Raw genomic sequence first — 18,130 nt, forward strand, 5'->3', positions numbered from 1 at the left:
CCCAAACTCCCAAAGCTGTTTAAGCATTGCAGCCAGGATTTGCACCCACATTGCTCCGGTCTCCAAATCTTGAGTTCTCTGCCATATACAACATTGCCTCTCCAGGAGATTAGCCCTGGGCACTCCCTGAGAGGCTGGCTGGGGCAAGTGCTGTGGCCCCAAGTTGCAGATAGGTGAATCTGTCAGTATCCAGGGGAGATGAGAACCATAAATGCCTTAGGTGGACCATTTGGATGGGAATAGCAGATCCTCCAACATCCTTTCTGTTTCTTCTCCCAATCATGGGGAGATAATTCTTTTTTTGAGAATGCTGTGATTTGAGGGGCTCTCAGAAGCCCTGCCTCATCCCTCCCCCTCAAAAATCTCGAGCAGCAGATGCCTGAAATTCCACAATTAGAAATCCATTCCTTGGGTTAAGCATTGCCCTACCCCCAAAGGCCTCTTTTAAGCTGCAAGGTCCTGAGTGAGGAATTTCATTTATTTAAATTCATTTCAACAAATATGGATTAAGGGCTTCCTGCATACAAGCCACTGTGTTCTGAGCTACAAGGACAAAAATATAACAGTCCCTGCTCATATCCCAATGGGTGGATACAGCAATACACAAGATAAAGTATGTACAAAGTGATTTCAAGAGAGAATGCTAATGATTGGGGGATCAGGAAAGGTCTGATATAGGAGCGGGGCTTGGACTGTAGGAACCTGAGGGGAGAGGAGCACCCACCAGACTGAAAGGCTGACTTGTACAAAAGACAGAGGCAGGTACAGGGAAAAGCTAGGAGGCCAGATGTCCCAGAGCAAAGAGCTTACCTAGAAAGGTAAATGGGAACCAGTTTGGGGGAGCACTCTAAATACCAGACTGTGGGGTTTGTATTTTCTCCAAGAGACAACAGGGCTGATGTTGAGGACATCAACACTTCCCTTCATAGGTCAGGTTTTGCCCGTTCTGTCTTTCCCCCAGCCCCTCCTTATTTATCCTGATAACTCCCTCTCCCCCAGTCCTAACCCAACAACAGCAAAAAGGAAAAAAAAAAGTCTTTGTTCTCTAGGACTCTTCCCTTGGATCCCAGCTCTGCCTCAGTTTCCTGGAACAGGCACCAGGATTGGAACTTCCCAACCTACACTTCTCAACCCTCAGCACTACTTCTCCCATCCCCACCAAAGGTTGTCTTTTACATCTCAGCCTTGCTGTTGGCCATGAACTACCCTGCCCTATCTGCCCCACCAGCAAATGTTACATTTTGTGTGGGTTTGTTGGTTGGTGGTGGGTTTGTTTGTTTGTTTTTCTTTGTGAGAGGGAAGTTGGAAGAGTAGAAGTAAAGACAGATATTTGAAGGGGTCTACAGATGCTTCCTGCCTTTCTCAGATCCAGCAGCAAGAGTGGCCAGGTATAGAGAAAGGAAAACATCAAGTTTAGGTTCCAGGATCCAGCGGGTTCATAGATAACCTTGAATTCCTTTCAGTTTACAAGGGTTCTAGGCCCCAAATACTCTCAGAATTTTACCCAATAAAATTGGATCTATCAAGAGTGAGGGAATGGGGGAATACAGTGGATAGAGACTGTACAGGATTCCACAGTAGGACTAGCCCTCCTCCACCTCCATCATCTCTACCCTTCCTGCCCCCCCCATACACACACACAGTGAGAGGGGAACTTTGAAAGAAAATAATTAAATAATTAGTCTTTCCTCACATACCCAATTGAGTACCTGATGGTTACCCTTCTATCTAATGGTGAGAGAGAAACCTTGAACATCCCTCCCTCACTCTCCTTTTACTGTTCATTTCAGGTTCCTGGTCCATTAGTGACTTCATAAAGCATTTCCACCTGGGCTCTCCTGTGGCTGCCAACCAGTTCCTCACCCAAAATTATCTGGACTTTTAGCTAGACCTACAAGTGCCTGGAGAAAGTGTCGAATGACCAGGGACAGAGCCAGGCTTGGGCTGCTCCTTCCCAAGCTCTATGTCAAAGGTACCAGCTCTTTGCCCAACCATCCTTTCCCCCTTCGAGGTCATTTAAACTTGGAGAAGAACTTCAGGCCATGGCCTCTGGCTTTGGAATCCTTTTTGCACTCCACAAAAAAATAAAAATAACATGCTCAATTGTCATCTAGTTTGATCTGTTGGCTTCTGCTCATTCTTTTTCTCAAAATCAGCAGGGAAAAGAAAATCAATGAGAGAAGACAAACTTGGAAGTTCTCTGAAAGGTAGGGGAGTAAGGAGTGCTAAGCTGGGGAGCAGGAAATCTAGATTCTAATTCTGGCTTTATAGTTAACTTGATTGGAGACCTTGAGCAAGTCACTCAACTTCTTTTGAACCTCAGCTTTATTACCTTTAATATGAGGGGGTTCAATTAAATCAGAGGTTCTTGTGTTCTAGATCCCACTGGCAATATGGGGAAGTCTTTGTAACCCCTTCTCAGAACCACATCTCAAGAGAATTAAAGGTAATGCTAAATTTCAGTTAGAGATTCCTGAAAACGAAGATTTTTTTCCCCTTCCTCTTGAAATTTGTCCAAGAACACTTTAGGGATTCGAGGACCCCCAGGTTAAGAACTCCTGAAGTAGATGGCTCAGTTTGGGCACGGTTCGGGGTTTCACTTACCTAATTAAACAGTCACATCCTACCCTTCCACTTGACATTCCTCCAGAGGCTTTTCCCTCTGAGTCCCTGAGGCTTAGCTTACCCCACAGAGTCTGACTCATAATATAGAAAGAAAAAAAAAGTCAGTTCTCTCCCTCTGCACCTTTCTGGTCTCCCACCAGCCCTCCCCGCTCCAGCTCCCAGCTCTTCATTCTTGTCCCATTTTTCCTCCAAAAGTTAATAGTCCCCATCGACACCCCATCCCCACCTTGACCCAGTCTTATGGCGGATGTTAATTACTCTTGAGTGCACAGTGCTTTGAGATCATCTGATGAAAAGTACTGCGGCAGAACTCAGGACTATCACCTTCTCACCACACCCCACTTTAGCTGAGCTCTAGCCACTCCTCCTTCAGCACCCCCCCGCCCCTTCTCTCGCCAGGCTGAAATTCCCTGAACAAACCTAAAAAACATCCCCCAGGGCCTTCGAAGGACAGGCATCCCAGAACTGGACCGACTCGGAGACTCTCTTCTGAGTCCCTGTATGATTACTACATTTGAGACCAACCTCGGGGGCCAAGAGGAAATACGGGTGGTAACATCGGGTTCCACAGCACCCGCCCGCCCGCAATCTGAGTTAAAAAAAGCAAAAGGAAGTGACCGTTTACAATGTCATGGAAGGCAGCCACAATGGGGACTGTTTTAGTGTGTCAACATCTCCCTACACATCACCCTCTTCCCCGCTCCTCTCCACTCACCCCAGCACCAGGGTGTCATTGGCTGCTTGGGTTAGTGCCAGGAGAAATGAGAGGCTAAAACTTCCTAGGGCTGCACCAAATCCAGACACAGACAGATTTCCCTCTGGTGTTCTTCCTTCTTTGTGGTGAGGGTGTTTATTTGGGGGTGGGGTGGATCGGATGTTTATCCTTTCAGGAAATTGTTGATTTTCTTTGCTTTTTTTTCATTGGTTCCCCCACCCCCCTCATTCTCTCTTGTATTCCGGAGTTTTGGAGCAGTTTTAGAAGAAAGCTCCTGACCCTGTTTTCCACTCCATTCTCAAAGAAAAAAATATTAATAATATGAGACATTGATCTATGCTGCGTATTCTGTGACTGGCTAAGCCACACCTTTCTGGGTGGCCCCAGGGAGAAAGATGACCAACCTGGACTACTGTAGATATCTTTGGAAAATTTCACCTCAGCCTCAGCTTTCCTACTAATACTTTCCCCCTATCTTTCTCTTACTGGGAGTAAGAAGAGGGAAGCTACAAATTGCTTTGGGATCCCCAATTAACAGGCCTATTGAAAAGAAATATAGAAAAATTACCACTCGAGTACCAGGGATAAGGGGATGATGACCAGTTGGGATCTGAAACTGAACCATCTACAGGGAAACATACTTGCACCCTCCTGACTACTCAAAGCAAACCCAGCGCCCTCCACTCACACCCCAGACAGTATGAGTCAGACACTGGGGGAAATGGATAGTAGGAGCTATGCCAAGTCTTCTGCATCTCCCCTCCTTGCTCCATGCTACTCCGAGGTGCTTCGTTGTGACAATGGCAGGGACTGCCCCGAAGACAGCCCTCCCCATCTCTGTCTCCCTGGCACGATCCTGTCCTCTGGCCAGATTCTCTTAGCTCCTCCTTGCTGATCATTCCCAGAGAAGAACCTTTGCTTTGAAATGACTGCTGTTTGGGAGGATGGAGACAAAGTGTGTGTGTGTGTGTGTGTGTGCGCGTGTGTGTGTGTGTGTGAGAGAGAGAGAGAGAGAGAGAGAGAGAGAGAGAGAGAGGGACAGGGAGAGGGAGAGGGAGAGGAAGAAAGAGACAGAGAGAAAGAAAGAGAGACGGAGAGAGAGAGGGAGACGGGGGGAGGGAGAGGGAGAAAAACAAGTCACTTTGGAAAACTTCCACGTAAAAACAAAGATGACTCCAGGTACAGAGCAAAGAAGGCTTGGTATGCATACTAGGGTTCCTCTGAATTTCCAATGATCTGTCAGCACCACACCTGTTTTTCCTTGCCCTTTGGGGTGGGGTCTGTTCAAATGTGTGTGTGTGTGTGTGTGTGTGTGTGTGTGTTGTATGTCAGCCTGCCCAAGCAGGACTGAAGAGGATAAGGACTAGGGATGGGCCCAAGAAGCTGCTGATAATTTGGAAATAGCACAGAATTTGGATTCTGAGAAATGGGTTCAAACCCCTGCTCTGGTTTTTTCTCGCTTGTGACTTTGGACAAGTCTATTCATCTCTCTGAAATTTGATTCAATTAGACAATTAAAGCATACCTATTATGGGCAACAACTGCTCAAGGCACTGAAGATACAAAAAACAAAACTGTCCTTGTCCTCAAAGTTAATAATCTACTGGGGGCGAGGGAGAGGGGTGGGGGTAGAAAAAGGGAGACTCTTTGAAAATAAGCATGGTACATGGAAAGTTTGTGAAGGAGGGAGCACTAATCATTGGGGGGGGGGGGGCGGGGAGATCAGAGAAAATTTCATGGAGGAAAAAGCACTTGAACTGAGCCTTGAAGGAAGACTCAGTTTTCTCATATTAAAGCAGAAGGATTGGATCTCTCTAAAGTCCTTTCCAGCTGTAAATCCTTTGACTCCGGGTTAGTATAGCAGAAAGGGGCAGAGACCTCCAGGAGATCAAGTCATGGGATTGGGGCAGAGAGATTGGAGGGCTCTAGATGGACTCCCCCAGCTTCAATGGATTCTACCCGGCATCCCACTCCCCAAGTCAGATGAGGCAATGGAGACTTGGATCTACGAAGATCTACAGTTCCTTAGCAACTAACGAGCAACTCCCTATAAAAACAAAGACCCTTAGCTCAGAATTCTCCCTTCCCCCAGCCCCTCTGGGGGTATGATCCTCAATTCAGGAGTGGGGTGAGGGGTTGTTTCCCCATCCTTTCCCTTCCCAGGATGAGTAGGGGTTGGCTCCGGGCCCACCTTGGAAGAGGCTGTCCTGATATTACCTGAAATTACCTAGTCCCCACCGGCACCTTTCATCCTGGCATCTCAAACAGTCACTAATTAACTTTCCCATTTACACACCTGGAGGCGCGAGCAGGCGAGGTCTCTCTCTCTCGTCTGTCTTTGTCTCTTACATACACACACACACACACACACACACACACACACACACACACACACACACACACGGGACACCCTCCTCCCCAAATTTAGTGGTCAGAAGTCCTCAGGGCTAGTAACTGGGTCAGAGTTCCTTACTGAGTTCCCATGGCCCATTAAGGCATAATAAGCATGGGGTGGGGGAGGGAGACTGGTGAGTAAATGGGAGAAGAAAGGAAAAGGAGAAAAGATACTAGACTTACTAGAATGGCTCAGTCTTGGACTGGAGGCTGGAGTCTGGAGTCTGGAGTAGGAGTTTTGAATCCCTGCTAGCCTGCGGTCCACTATAACTTTGGGTGGATCCTTTTTCTTCTCTGGGATGAGATATTCTCATCTCTAAGACAATTTCAGCTGAAACTAAAGGATCTCTATGATCCCTTCCACTTCTAAAATTATACTGTCCTAAGAGTACCAGCTCTTTTAGCTAGCTGAGAGCTGTGTGATCTTGACCCTCCACCCTCTGGGCCTCAGATGGTTCCCTTGTGAAATGAAGGGGTTGGTTTCTAATGTGCTTTACAGCTTAGATGCACTGGGTGAGAGTGAGGGGTCAGTGTGGCATCCTGGTCCACTACCTCCAGATGCCCATCCTCCCTGGGGGGAGGGGAGAGGGCAGGGTGAAATAGACACTCATAATGTACTGTAATATGAAAAATAATTGAGAACATTTAGCTTAAAAATTTCAGAAAAGAAAATCCCACTTAGGAGGCAGGATCATAAGATATAGGTTTGGAAAGCAAAAAGGAGGTCTATCCCCCTCCCATGCCCAAAGAGGAATGCTGAGCAAAGGATTTCTCAGCTCCAAGGATCCCCTATTTGTACCTCAGTTACTTGGAGCCAGGTTTTTCCTATGGTGAGGGTAAAGATGAGGAAGAAGAGATGACCTTTATTCCTCCCTAGAAAATAATCATTAACTCACTGACCAGGGGGGCATTAGGTTAAATAAAGGAAGAGGAGTTGGGGTTATTTGCCAGGAGTTTGGTGAGCCTTACAGAAGCTCACATTTCTACCAGACAGACAATATTGATTCCCACCCCCAACCCCAACCCCCACCTTGGTACACCTACCATGCTTGGCTCCACTCATAAAGTGAAAGTGGAAGACTCAAAGGCAGTAAGTTAGGTATTCTCATTTCCTTTAGCAGAGACATGAAACACACTCAAATGTGAAGTCCGGAAGTATATACTGCAATGGCCATAAATAGACCCAGATACACTGGCATTTCTGCACATACACTAGAGGCCTTGTATTCATTCATTCATTCATGTACTCATAGGCATTTGCACACAGTAGGATCATGATAAATGTTTATTGAGAACCTATCATGTGCTAGGCACTGATACAAAAGGAAGCTGATACAGTCACACTAGTGAGAGGAGAGAAGACTAACATCAGAGTTTACAAATCATAGATTTAGAGATAGAAGAGACCTCAGAGGCCAACCAACCCCCTCGTTATACAGATGAGGAAATTGAGGCCAGAGAGGTCAAGCAGCTTGCCTCCAACTTCCACAGTGCTTGGCAGAGATGGGATTTAATTCCATGCCCTCTTACTCCAAAGCCAAAGTATTTTGTGCAAGACAAGTATCAAAGATCCTCAGAAAGAGTTCCCAAAAGGGAGAGAGGTTCCCATAGACTCAGGGACTTCCTAGAAGAGGGGGCATTTGAAGTAGAACTTGGAGGATGGGTGGGATTTGGATAGGGAAAAGGAATTCGAAGGATACGCCCCAGGTAGAGGAGTGTCAGTAAAAACTTAGGAATCCTCTGGAAAGAAGAAGGGAATACACATCCATCCTCTTGCCAGGCCCCCAGAAAGAGTGCAAACAAAGATATAAGCAATGCACAGCCATGTCTACTGAGATCCGTGGCCACAGGAATCATAGGATTTTTGAGCTGTAAGCTACATTAGAAATCATGTGAAACAGCTCACTCATTTTACCTAGAATCAGCGTGACAGTGGGTATGGCACTGGACTGGAGTCAGGAAGGCCTGGATTCAAGTCCCACCTCAGACACTAATCATAGAAAATCAGTGAACTTCTCTATTCTTCAGTTTCCTCCTATGCAGTAGGTACAGTAGGATTCAAATGACCTCTAAGGTCCTTCCTGATCTAAATCCACAGTCCTATGAAGAATGATCATTTTGAAGTCACAGGAGCTGACTGGCACTGGCACAAGTCATTTAACGCACCTGGGCCTCAGTTTCCTCATTTGTAAAAATGAGGGTGTTGAACTAAACAACCTTTTAGTTCATCTTCTAGACATGTGTCTAAGTGACCTGCCTCAGTTCCCACAGATAAGAAAGGCAGAATCAGGCTGTCAACTCCAGATCCAGTGTCCCTTCCACCATATCACTATACCACACTATCCCCCTGAAACATCCATTCTGCAGGGTGACCCACAAGGACATGGCACACACTTGGCGCACATATTGTAAATTCAGCAGCCCACACAAAATCCCAGGGTTTTTTCACAACTATGCAAATACGATACAGCATACGGTACAACATGTAGCATCACTCAGCTCTCTAGGCATCCAGGCGAACTGTCTACACACGTTGTTCATACAGTGCGGGGCACCCCTTGAGTACAAAAACAATACCCATTGCCTACCAATCATTAAGACACACGAGGCTACTTGGGGAGAGATCGAGAGGAGTGGGCAGTCCCGTGGAATCTTAACCACAAAAGCTCACACCCTCCAGTCCCTACCCCCCTCCCCCTCCAGGACTAGCTGCCTCCCTAAGCGCAGGGTGCCGGAATCTGACCAGATAGAAAATGGGAAAAGTTATCTTCTACCTTCCCCTTTCCATTAATGGGCAATGGCAAGATCCCCTCCCCCAACTTGGGTCCCATCTCCAGCCGAGGCCAGGGAGAGAAAGGAGAAGCTGAGACTGAAAGTGGCGCGTCGGACTTGCTAAATCGGGCCATAGTGGAGGGGAAACGCGTCAGGTCCCGGGGGAAGTGGCTGAGCCCCGGGTAGCCGCAGAACCCCGAACTTGGGCTCCAATGGAACAAAAGTCCCTCAAATAGATCTGACGCTTTGTTTTCGAGCCCGAAATACCCTGTGGCGCCCGCCCCAAGCGTGGCTGGGGAAGGGAAGTGGGGCGAGGTCCCGAGGTGAGGCCGAATTTCCACTGGGGCTACTTTTTCTTTCGCTCGAGGTCAGGGAGAAGCCTCGACCTCTGCCCAGAGGGCCAGGAGAGATGGAAGGGGGAGGAGAGAACAGGAATTTGCGGTTCTAAGATTTGGGACTCAGTCCAGCACCTCCACCTGTCCACCTGTCCACTTAGCCCACCTCCCCAGCCCCTTCTGAGACTGCGGAGCTCTTTCGCGGGCGCACTTTTAGAGTAGCCCCAAGGGGCCCGGTCCTCTCCGGGAGGAAAGCCAGGGGAAAAGCTTCAGTCCCATCTAGGAGAAGAAGGGAGACACTGATGCAAAGAGCGGTAAGGCAACCGACATTTATTAAACGTTTAGCCAAGAGCTGGCGATACAAAGAAACAAAAACCACAGCGACAAACCAGTGCCTACCGTCAAGGAGTATAGGGAAAGAGGGGACCAAGGCACTCAGACCTCAGACCCGCCTCCGGTTCTTGATGTCAACATCCCTGCCCTTGCCCTTTTCCCACTCCTTACTTTATCTTTATATCTCTCTCTCCTCTCTCTCTCTCTCTCTCTCTCTCTCTCTCTCTCTCTCTCTCTCTCTCTCTCTCTCTCTCTCTCTCTCTCTCTCTCTCTCTCTTCCTCTCTTCCTCCCTCCCTCCCTCTCTCTGTCTATCTGTCTTTCTGTCTCTCTCTCTCCATCTGTCAAGAGGTGTGTCTCCGAGTCATGGCCGAGCCTCTCCATCTACCTTGCTCATGAAGCCCAGTTGTGAAGTCGGTGGGTTCCAATATCAGGCGGGTAAGGTTGAGAGTGATTGTTTAGGGTCGCTGGGCTCGCAGGCAATGCCTTGGGTTTCCCTTACGCGCAAAAGTGAAGAGGAATTCAATGATACTTATAGGGATCCGTGATTTCATTGTTTATAAGACCTCCTCGATATAGAGCGTTTTAAGACTCACAAAGTTCTGTCACATAACACTCTCATTGGATTTCACATCAACTTTATTAAGTGCTTTACAGATGAAAAAACTGAGAATCTGAAAGCCGAAATAACTCTTAGGGTCACACAACTGGTAGGTGTCAGAGGTTGGATTCAAAGTCTTCTTCATCCTCATTCCTTCTTATTCACTAGCCTTCCTTGACCAAGGCAGATTGCATCTCCTACTGCCTTCCCCTTCTAAGCCATTCATAATTATGTCCTCCCATAAATCTATTTACTAAAAATGAGGATGATATGCCAAAAAATAAAAATAAAAGCCAGGATCCAAAAGAGAGATTATTCATTCTGCAGAAGGCTTCACTATCTCTGGTTTCTTTAAGTACAGAGCACCTCAAGATCATTTTAAGAATGATTCTGTTGCCAAAAATTCAGGGTAATGTAGTGAAGAGCATTGGATTTGGAATCTGAGAACAGGTTTGCATTCTGTTTCTGCTACTTTGTGCCTGTGTGACAAATCCCTTAATCTCACCACTCTGGTCTTCCCATCTACAAATAACCAGTTTTTGGACTAGGTGGCCCTTTCCACCTCTAACATTCTATTACTCTACATGATTTTTTTTTCCTGGAGTGGAATCTATTGTTACTATACATAGGGTAAGGTCATAGGAAGGGAACTTTAGAGATTGTTTAGTCAAACTCCACCCCCCCTCCCCACTCATTTTATGTATAAGAAGATTGAGCGAAGACGATGTTAAGTGATTTGACCAAGGTACTCTGATAGCAGGTGCTAGTGTTCTGGTTTTAACATCTGATCTTCTGACTTCAAATCATGTGTTCAAGATTTATTCTGAAAGCACTATTATGTATAGAACCATGTTCAAGGTTGGGTGAGGTGGGGGGAAGAGAAAAATAAAAAAATAAAAAAACCAAATAAAAAACCTGCCTTCATCAGGTTTAGTTTAACAATCTGGTTGGTGGGGAAATAAAATAGAGACATGAATAATTGATACAAGGTAGAATATGACAAAGGCATAAGGGACTGACAGAATACACTGATGGAGGGAAAGAGAAGGAGCAACAGGAGTGGGTCAAGAATCCCAAAAGACTTCTAATATGTAAATACACCATGGCAATAATTCATAGACTTTAGGAGTAGTGTAGTGTAGTTTGATACTGGAATTGGACTTAGAAGATCTGGATTCAAGTGTCAACTCTGACACTAGTTCTGTGATTGTGAACAAGTTATTTTACCTCTCTAGGTCTCAATTTCCTTACCTGTAAAATTCAAATCATAATAGAACACTTTCCTCCCTTTTTTAAAAATGAGAATCTAATCCAATTCTGTGCTGAGCACTATGCTAGACACAGAGAATCCAAAGACAAAATTAAAACATCCCCTGTCCTCAAGAAGCTTATGTTCCACCAAGAGGAAACAAGGGATAATGTTTCAGTACTTCCCTGTATTGAAAATGTTCTCTGTGAATACACCCTCCACTCATATAGCTCACGACACTTATACAGTTTTAGTATACCTTAAAAGATGATTTTCATGAGTTCTATGGCTAAAAATGTCACCACTAGGTAGTCAACCTGGAATTAAGTCTCTCCAACCTTAGGTACACAAACTTCATCACCACACTTGGATGCAAAGTCCTTTCATCTTGGCAGGACCTGTGCTCCAACTAGCATAGCCTTTGGGAAACCAAGGTCACCTCCCTGCTCTAAGGAAGGACTGGAAAGGGACTTTAGTGGATAGATCAGGAATGCTGAGTGATCCATGGGGTAAAAAACCTGGATAGGGCTGAAATTGAAATGGTAAAGCCTAGAGTCTTGAGAAGAAAGTCCTGATTTTCAATATAGGCCTAAGAATAAGGGAGAGTGGTTGACAAAGGGATGTTAAAAGGATTCTCTCATCATCATCGCCAGAGGTTCTGCATTTGCTAATACCCTAGGTTTTCCTGTGGCTATGACCAATATCCCCTACTATGATGTCCTGTAAGAACCAATCTGTTAAGATTTTGAGAGACCTGGAGTGAGGAGGTTATCAGAGCACAGGAAATTGGCACCCAAACTCATCTGTGCTCATCCAAGTCTACCCTTCAACCCAATGATTGGACCCTTTCAGAGTGCTCCATCTACTCTGTTCTTCCCTACAGATGCCATTAGAATTTGACTCAAAATGGGAAACTGTCTCAGGGAGAAGCTGGAACCAAGGATGGAATAAACTAACAGAATGAAGGGCAAGAAATCTGAGAAATGAGTTTCTCAGGGAACCTAACGGCTGAGTTGTTAAGGCTCTGAAACTAGGCTTCAGTTCAGAGGAAAGCTGGGTGCCTCAGTCCCTGATGATACCTACCTGCTTTAATTAATGACCTAATGAAAAATCCCCACAAGGATTACCAGTATGATGAGGAAACTGGAAGGTATTCTGGTGCTGTCAGTGACTCATGGTGAGTGCGTATATAGGTGCTGTTGAGTTCCCTGGGGCCAGACTTGGGGCAAAGGACTCCTGGCTTCTTTTTCTCAGCTTTGTGATCAGTTTCTGTGGTTAGTTCATAAATAGTAAGCAACCAAAACATGAACAGCTACCTTATCTTTCTTGATTCAGTTTCCTAGTAAAAACAGAGATGATATTAACAATATATAAGACTTCAAAGGGCTACAAAATTACATACCCTTGGACCCAGTAAAACCATTACAAGGTCTGTATCCCAAAGATATCAGAGAAAAAGGAAAATGTTACAAAAATATTTATATCAACTCTTTTTTTTGTAATGCCAAAGAATAGGAAATTGAGGGAATGCCCATCAATTGGGGAATAGCTGAACAAGTTGTGGTATGTGATTGTGATGCAACCTGGGAAGACTTATATGAACTGATTCGAGGTGAAGTAAACAGAATCAAGAAAGCATTGTACACAGTAACAGCAATATTGTTTGATGATCAACTGGAATAACTTAGCTATTCTGAGGAATACAATGATCGAAGACAACTCTGAAGGACTATCTACCTCCAGAGAAACAACTAATGGAGTCTAAATGAAGATCAAAGCATACTTTTTTTTGGTTTGTTTTCTTTTACAACATAGCGTATAGGAAATATGTTTTGTATAACTTCATATGTACAATCTATATTAAAATGCTTGCCTTCTTTAGGAGGGAAGAAGGGAAAAGAGGGAGAGAATTTGGAACTCAAGGTTTTTTAAAAATTATTATTAATAAATAATAAAATAAAATTTTAATTTTAAAAACCATCTTAAAAATAACACATGGGGTTTTATTTGGTGCTTTTGGGATCCTTGAGGTAGTCAGAAAGTCTTGACTATAAATGTATCCACAAAATAATGAGGTCACATTTTGGAATTTGGTTCTGGATCTTTCCCATCATAACCAAGAAGCAGAGTTTCCCAAGGGCAGCTAATACCATAAGCAAGGTGGCCTCTAGCTGCTCAACTGCCTAACCCTCCACCAGGACCTTGTGAAAAGTCCTCCTGAACTAATTTGGATTTCTGTGCCCCAAAGACATTCATATGTCCACCAATCTCATTCCCTCATCTTCTGAATTAGCAACCCTTGCCGTAAATAAAATTCAGAGTTGGATATTGAAGACTTTGAACAAAGTATGGACCCTGATCTTTTCAACTCTCCACAAAACAACTGCACTTCAAATTTATATATCCCTTCATGGTTTGTAAAGTGCTTTCCTCATTTCAAGCACAGGCAACTAACAGTACAGTATCATTATCCCCATTTTACAAATGAGGAAAGAAAGCTCAGCATTCATGGTCATATGGCCGCACAGACTAGTGAACAGACTAATGACTCCAACCTAGGGTGGGCATTTTTTCAACTCCACTATACTTACCACCTCCTATTTCTCTCACAACTTTAGGTCACTTGTCTATGTCTTCACTGGCCTCAGTTTCCTTTCTGAACTATGGCTCACCACTCACATACCCAGGTTTAATTACAGTGTTTTTGGTGCTTTGAAGATGAAAAGTGCCAAGAGCCACTGTCATTCAGTTAACAGGGTTCCTGTCACTTTTACTTGCTTTTGCTTAATTCCCTCCCACCCTTCCCCACTCTAGCACCTGGTTACTTTCTACAACTTGCCTTAGTCCTCCTCCTTCCTAGCTGGAACACTGCTCTGGAAATCTGAAACCAGAGGGGACTGTGGATTCCACCTCTAGAGGAAAACCCTAAATATGGTGGGAAAACAGCAGAAATTGATCTTTCTGGGTCATGTGATAACACATTAAGAACTAGAAGGATCCTCAGGAAAATCTAGCCCATTCCCCCTCATTTTTACAAATGAAGAAAAAGAGAACCAAAGAGATTGTGACGCATAATAAATGTCACAAAGAGGATTTGAACTCAGGTTCTCCGATTCCAGAGCCCATGCTCCTTTCACTTCATCAGAGCATGTAGGTGGCACAGTGAATGGAGTCCTGAAATCAGGAGAACTTGAATTCAAATCCGACCTCAGACATTTACTAGCTGTATGACCCTGAACAAGTCACTTAACTTTGCCTCCATTTCTTCATCTATAAAATGAGCTGGCAAAGGAAATAGCAAACCCCCCCCAACATCTTTGCCAAAAAAACCCCAAATGGGGTCACAAACTGAAAAGTAACTAAATAACAACAGATCAAGAAATGTGACCACTCAAAGGGAAGGAAATCCAGAAAGAAGGTGGTTCCACCCCTACTCCCAACCCCACCCCAGCACTATACCATATAGGATCCATTCTTCTTCTATTGTAGAGAAAATTGCAACAAGACAGGACCATTTTCTTTGGAGAGAAATGAGAAGAAACAGTATCTCAGCCTCCTGTCTACCTAGTACCACACCATAGATTTACTATGTCTCAAAAACAACTGCCAGGGTCTGTTTCCTACTCCATCATTAATGTGTTGGGTTATCTTGGTCTCTTGAGCAAGCCCTACCGGTTTTTCTCTGTCTCTCTACACAAATATTACATATATAAATACATATGTGCATATATTAACATACACACATATATACATATGCACAAGGTGTACCAAAAGTCTTAAAGAAGTTTTATACATACACACACATAGATGTATATGAAAAGAGAGAGATAGATGTACCTTTATAGCTCTCTGTGTCTTAGTCTGTCCTTCTTTGCTTCAATCTTATCATCTATTTCTCTCCCTACCCCATTACACAGTAAAAATAAATACTTTTGTCTCTCATCCTTCCTTTCCTGGGTTGCTATAATGAAGAAACAGAGGATCTAGTGATGAGTGATTGAGGTATTGTCTGGCTCAATTTTCTGTTCCCAGATCTCTGACCTTGTTGATCTGCACCCAAAAAAACAAATGGGCAGCCTCAGATGCCTCACCTAGTGAGAGAAAGGGTCAGAGATTTTTTCACTCAGGGGAGGGCCCTGTAACTGGAAGCTGATAGGAGTGCAAGGTTTATAGAAGGCTGCAATCCCCATGTTTCCCAATTGTTTTCCCTACGGGGTGGGGAGGAGACTGATCAACCACTAATGTGGAATTCAGGCACCTGTCCCACAGGTGGGGCCTGGGCAGCTCCTCCTCACACCTAGCAAAGGAGACTGTTTGCTAGGATGGAAATAAGTAGCTGAGCTCTACTAACTCATTCTCTCTCTCTTACTATTGGCTGTCTCTGTGTCTGTTTTTCCAGCTCTCTGCCTGTCTCTGTTTCATCTGTCTCAATCTCTCTCTCTCCCTTTCCTTTGTCTCCTCTTTCTGTCTTTCTGTATATCTGTGTGTAGCTCTTCTCTTCTCCCTACTTCCCTCCCTGCAACCCAAACATTTAAGTATCCAACAGTCTCTCTCTGTGTTGAGCTTTCTCACTCTGTTTTCCCTTTTTCAGTCTTTGTTTCTCTCCCATCCTGATGGCTCTCTCTGTCCTTTTTCCCCTTTTTTTCTCTTTCCAGCTTTCTCTCTCTCTCTCTCTCTCTCTCTCTCTCTCTCTCTCTCTCTCTCTCTCTCTCTCTCTCTCTCTCTCTCTCTCTCTCTCTTTCCCTCTCTGTCTCTTTCTCTCTCTCTCCTCTCTGCGTCTGTGTGTATCTCACACTCATTCACTTTTCTCTTTTCCGGTTGATTTACAAGTACCAAGTTCCTCTTTCCAAAAGTCCCATCCCCTGAGGGTCCATTTCACATAGATATTCATCCTTCTTTACTCTAAAGAGGGGATGTCCCACCATGAGCCCCCAGGGAAAATGACACCCACCTGAACACATGACTCAATTGAATATTTTCATGTACCCTTGGCACTAATACGGCAAATCCTCAAGTCATGAGATTCAATCCCCTGAGCAACCTCTTCCCCACCTGAGTGCTCTAGAACTTAAGCATGATTTCAGATTTGCACTGGGAAATGACACATATACCATCCCTCTGCTGTTAGCCTTCTCAGTGAACATACCACCCCTGTCCTCCCATTAACCCTTCCCAGATCTTTCTCCTTCCTCTTCCATTGTAGTAGAAAGACGTTGGGCTTAAAGTCAGAAGACCCAGGTTTTCAGTCCTGGCTTTGCACCTTACTAATCACGGGACTTCCTGTGAGTCATTTAACTTCTCTTTGGGCCTCAGTATTCTTATTTATAAAATTAGGGAACCGTTTTTTGGATCTCTAATGTCTCTTTCAGCTCTTCAGTTCTATGAATCTGCACCATCTGGACTCTTCACTGATTATCCAAATCCTGCCCATCCTTCCACAAACACCTTCATTGCAGCTTTCTCTGACTACCTCACACCCATCAGAGATCTCCCTCTCTCTTGACTGAACTCCTGAACTGCTAGTCATTTGGGCACCTCGAATGTGCATTGAACAAATATATATTGAGTGTGCATACAAAATACCACACTGAGTTCTTGGAGACACACGAGTAAGTAAGATACTGTCTCTGCCAGCTCTCAAGGAGTTAATAGAATAATACCTTATACTGACAGAATTTACCTTACAGTTTGAAGAAGGCAAGAAAACCAAGGTTCAGAAGGTGATTTGCCCTGACTCACTCAATTAAAAGACAGAATCCAGGTGAGAAGGAAGGTCTTCTAATTCCTAGTTAAGTGTTCAGGACCCTATTCTTGTAGGTCTATTTAATTCAATTCAACAAACATTAACAACCTAATATATTCAAAGCACTGTGCTCATCCCTGGATATAAAGAGATGAAAAATGATCTATTTCTTTCCCTCAAGGAGCTTACACCCTGATGGGGAGGGAGACGGGATGAGCAGGAGAAGGTAAGAAATAGATATTTATCATACAGGATTAGAAAATTATGAATTTCAGAGGAAGAGTTAAACCTAGTGGCTAGAGATTAACGGAGGAAGGAATAGCTTCTCACCCAAGGGATCAGAGAAGGCTCCAAGGAAGAGGTAAGACTGGTGACCTGGGCCTTGAAAAGGGACTTCAATAAGTGAAGACAAGGAGGGTGTTCATTCTAAGAACTGATGATAATAGGTGCAAATACATGGACACAGGAGAAGGCAAGAAGAGACATAGAGCTAGCAAGTGGTTCAGTCTGGGCAAAGGAAGCGGGCAACACATCCAGCCTTGTACTGTTATGTATTTCTTTATGTGTCCTTGAGATCAGAGGCCATGGCATAGGTCTTTATATCCTTGGTAAGCAACACAATGTTCTCCACAAGGCAAATGGTAGATGCTGGTGGTATTGGGGATGGGATGGGGGTGGATATTCATCTTGGGGTCAAAACAACTTAAGTTTGAACCTGATGCTCAAAAATCATTTCATACCTCTTGACCTCAGTTTATTCAGCTATAAAATAGGAAAAGTGACACTTAGATTAGCTACCTCAAAGTATTACCATAAGGAAAATATTCTGTATGCCTAGAAAACTCTGAATGTGACTTTGTATTTTTATTGATTATTGTAATGGCAGAGTTAATGGGTATTGTGGATATAGGTTAGCACCTCCTTTGAAGGATTACTGTGAGGTTCAAATGAGATAATATACATGCAAGATATTCTGCAAGCTTTAAAGTAAATGTAAGTTATTATTATTATTGTGGTGGTGGTAGTTGCAATATCAACAATAGTGATAAAGATTTGCCTTCAATTCCCTACAGTTTTGTTCATTCTCTTACCTTCTTCATCTTGTCTTCTTTCACCATCTTTCCCACACACACACACCTTTTCTCTTAGATCTGGTTATCAACCTGACCCTCTCAGGACAGGAATCTCTTGAATCTCTGTCCAACTCACCAAGAAAAGAGCAGACTGTAGGTGCTTGATAAATATTAACCATAGGAGTTATACACATCATGATACCACCGATTTAGAGCCTGAGGGGACCTTCAAGATCATCAGTCCAATCCTCTCATTTTACAAATAAACTAAACTGGAGAGATCTTGCCTTAT

The 18,130-nt window shown here is 44.3% G+C and overlaps 1 protein-coding gene across 2 annotated transcripts in view; it reads left to right on the plus strand.

Annotated features, from left to right (window-relative positions):
* The window catches only part of PEBP4 (phosphatidylethanolamine binding protein 4), a 270,792-nt gene extending 268,679 nt beyond the window's left edge, over nucleotides 1-2,113 (plus strand). For both annotated transcript variants that reach the window (XM_072634870.1, XM_072634868.1), the window contains exon 7: nucleotides 1,791-2,113. In XM_072634870.1, coding sequence (XP_072490971.1) covers nucleotides 1,791-1,885 — 95 coding nt within the window. In that variant the 3' untranslated portion in view covers nucleotides 1,886-2,113. The remainder of the gene's footprint in view (nucleotides 1-1,790) is intronic.
* Nucleotides 2,114-18,130: the final 16,017 nt, after the last annotated feature.

Source organism: Notamacropus eugenii, chromosome 1 (genome assembly GCF_028372415.1).
Source record: "Notamacropus eugenii isolate mMacEug1 chromosome 1, mMacEug1.pri_v2, whole genome shotgun sequence".
NCBI classification, from domain to species: domain Eukaryota; kingdom Metazoa; phylum Chordata; class Mammalia; order Diprotodontia; family Macropodidae; genus Notamacropus; species Notamacropus eugenii.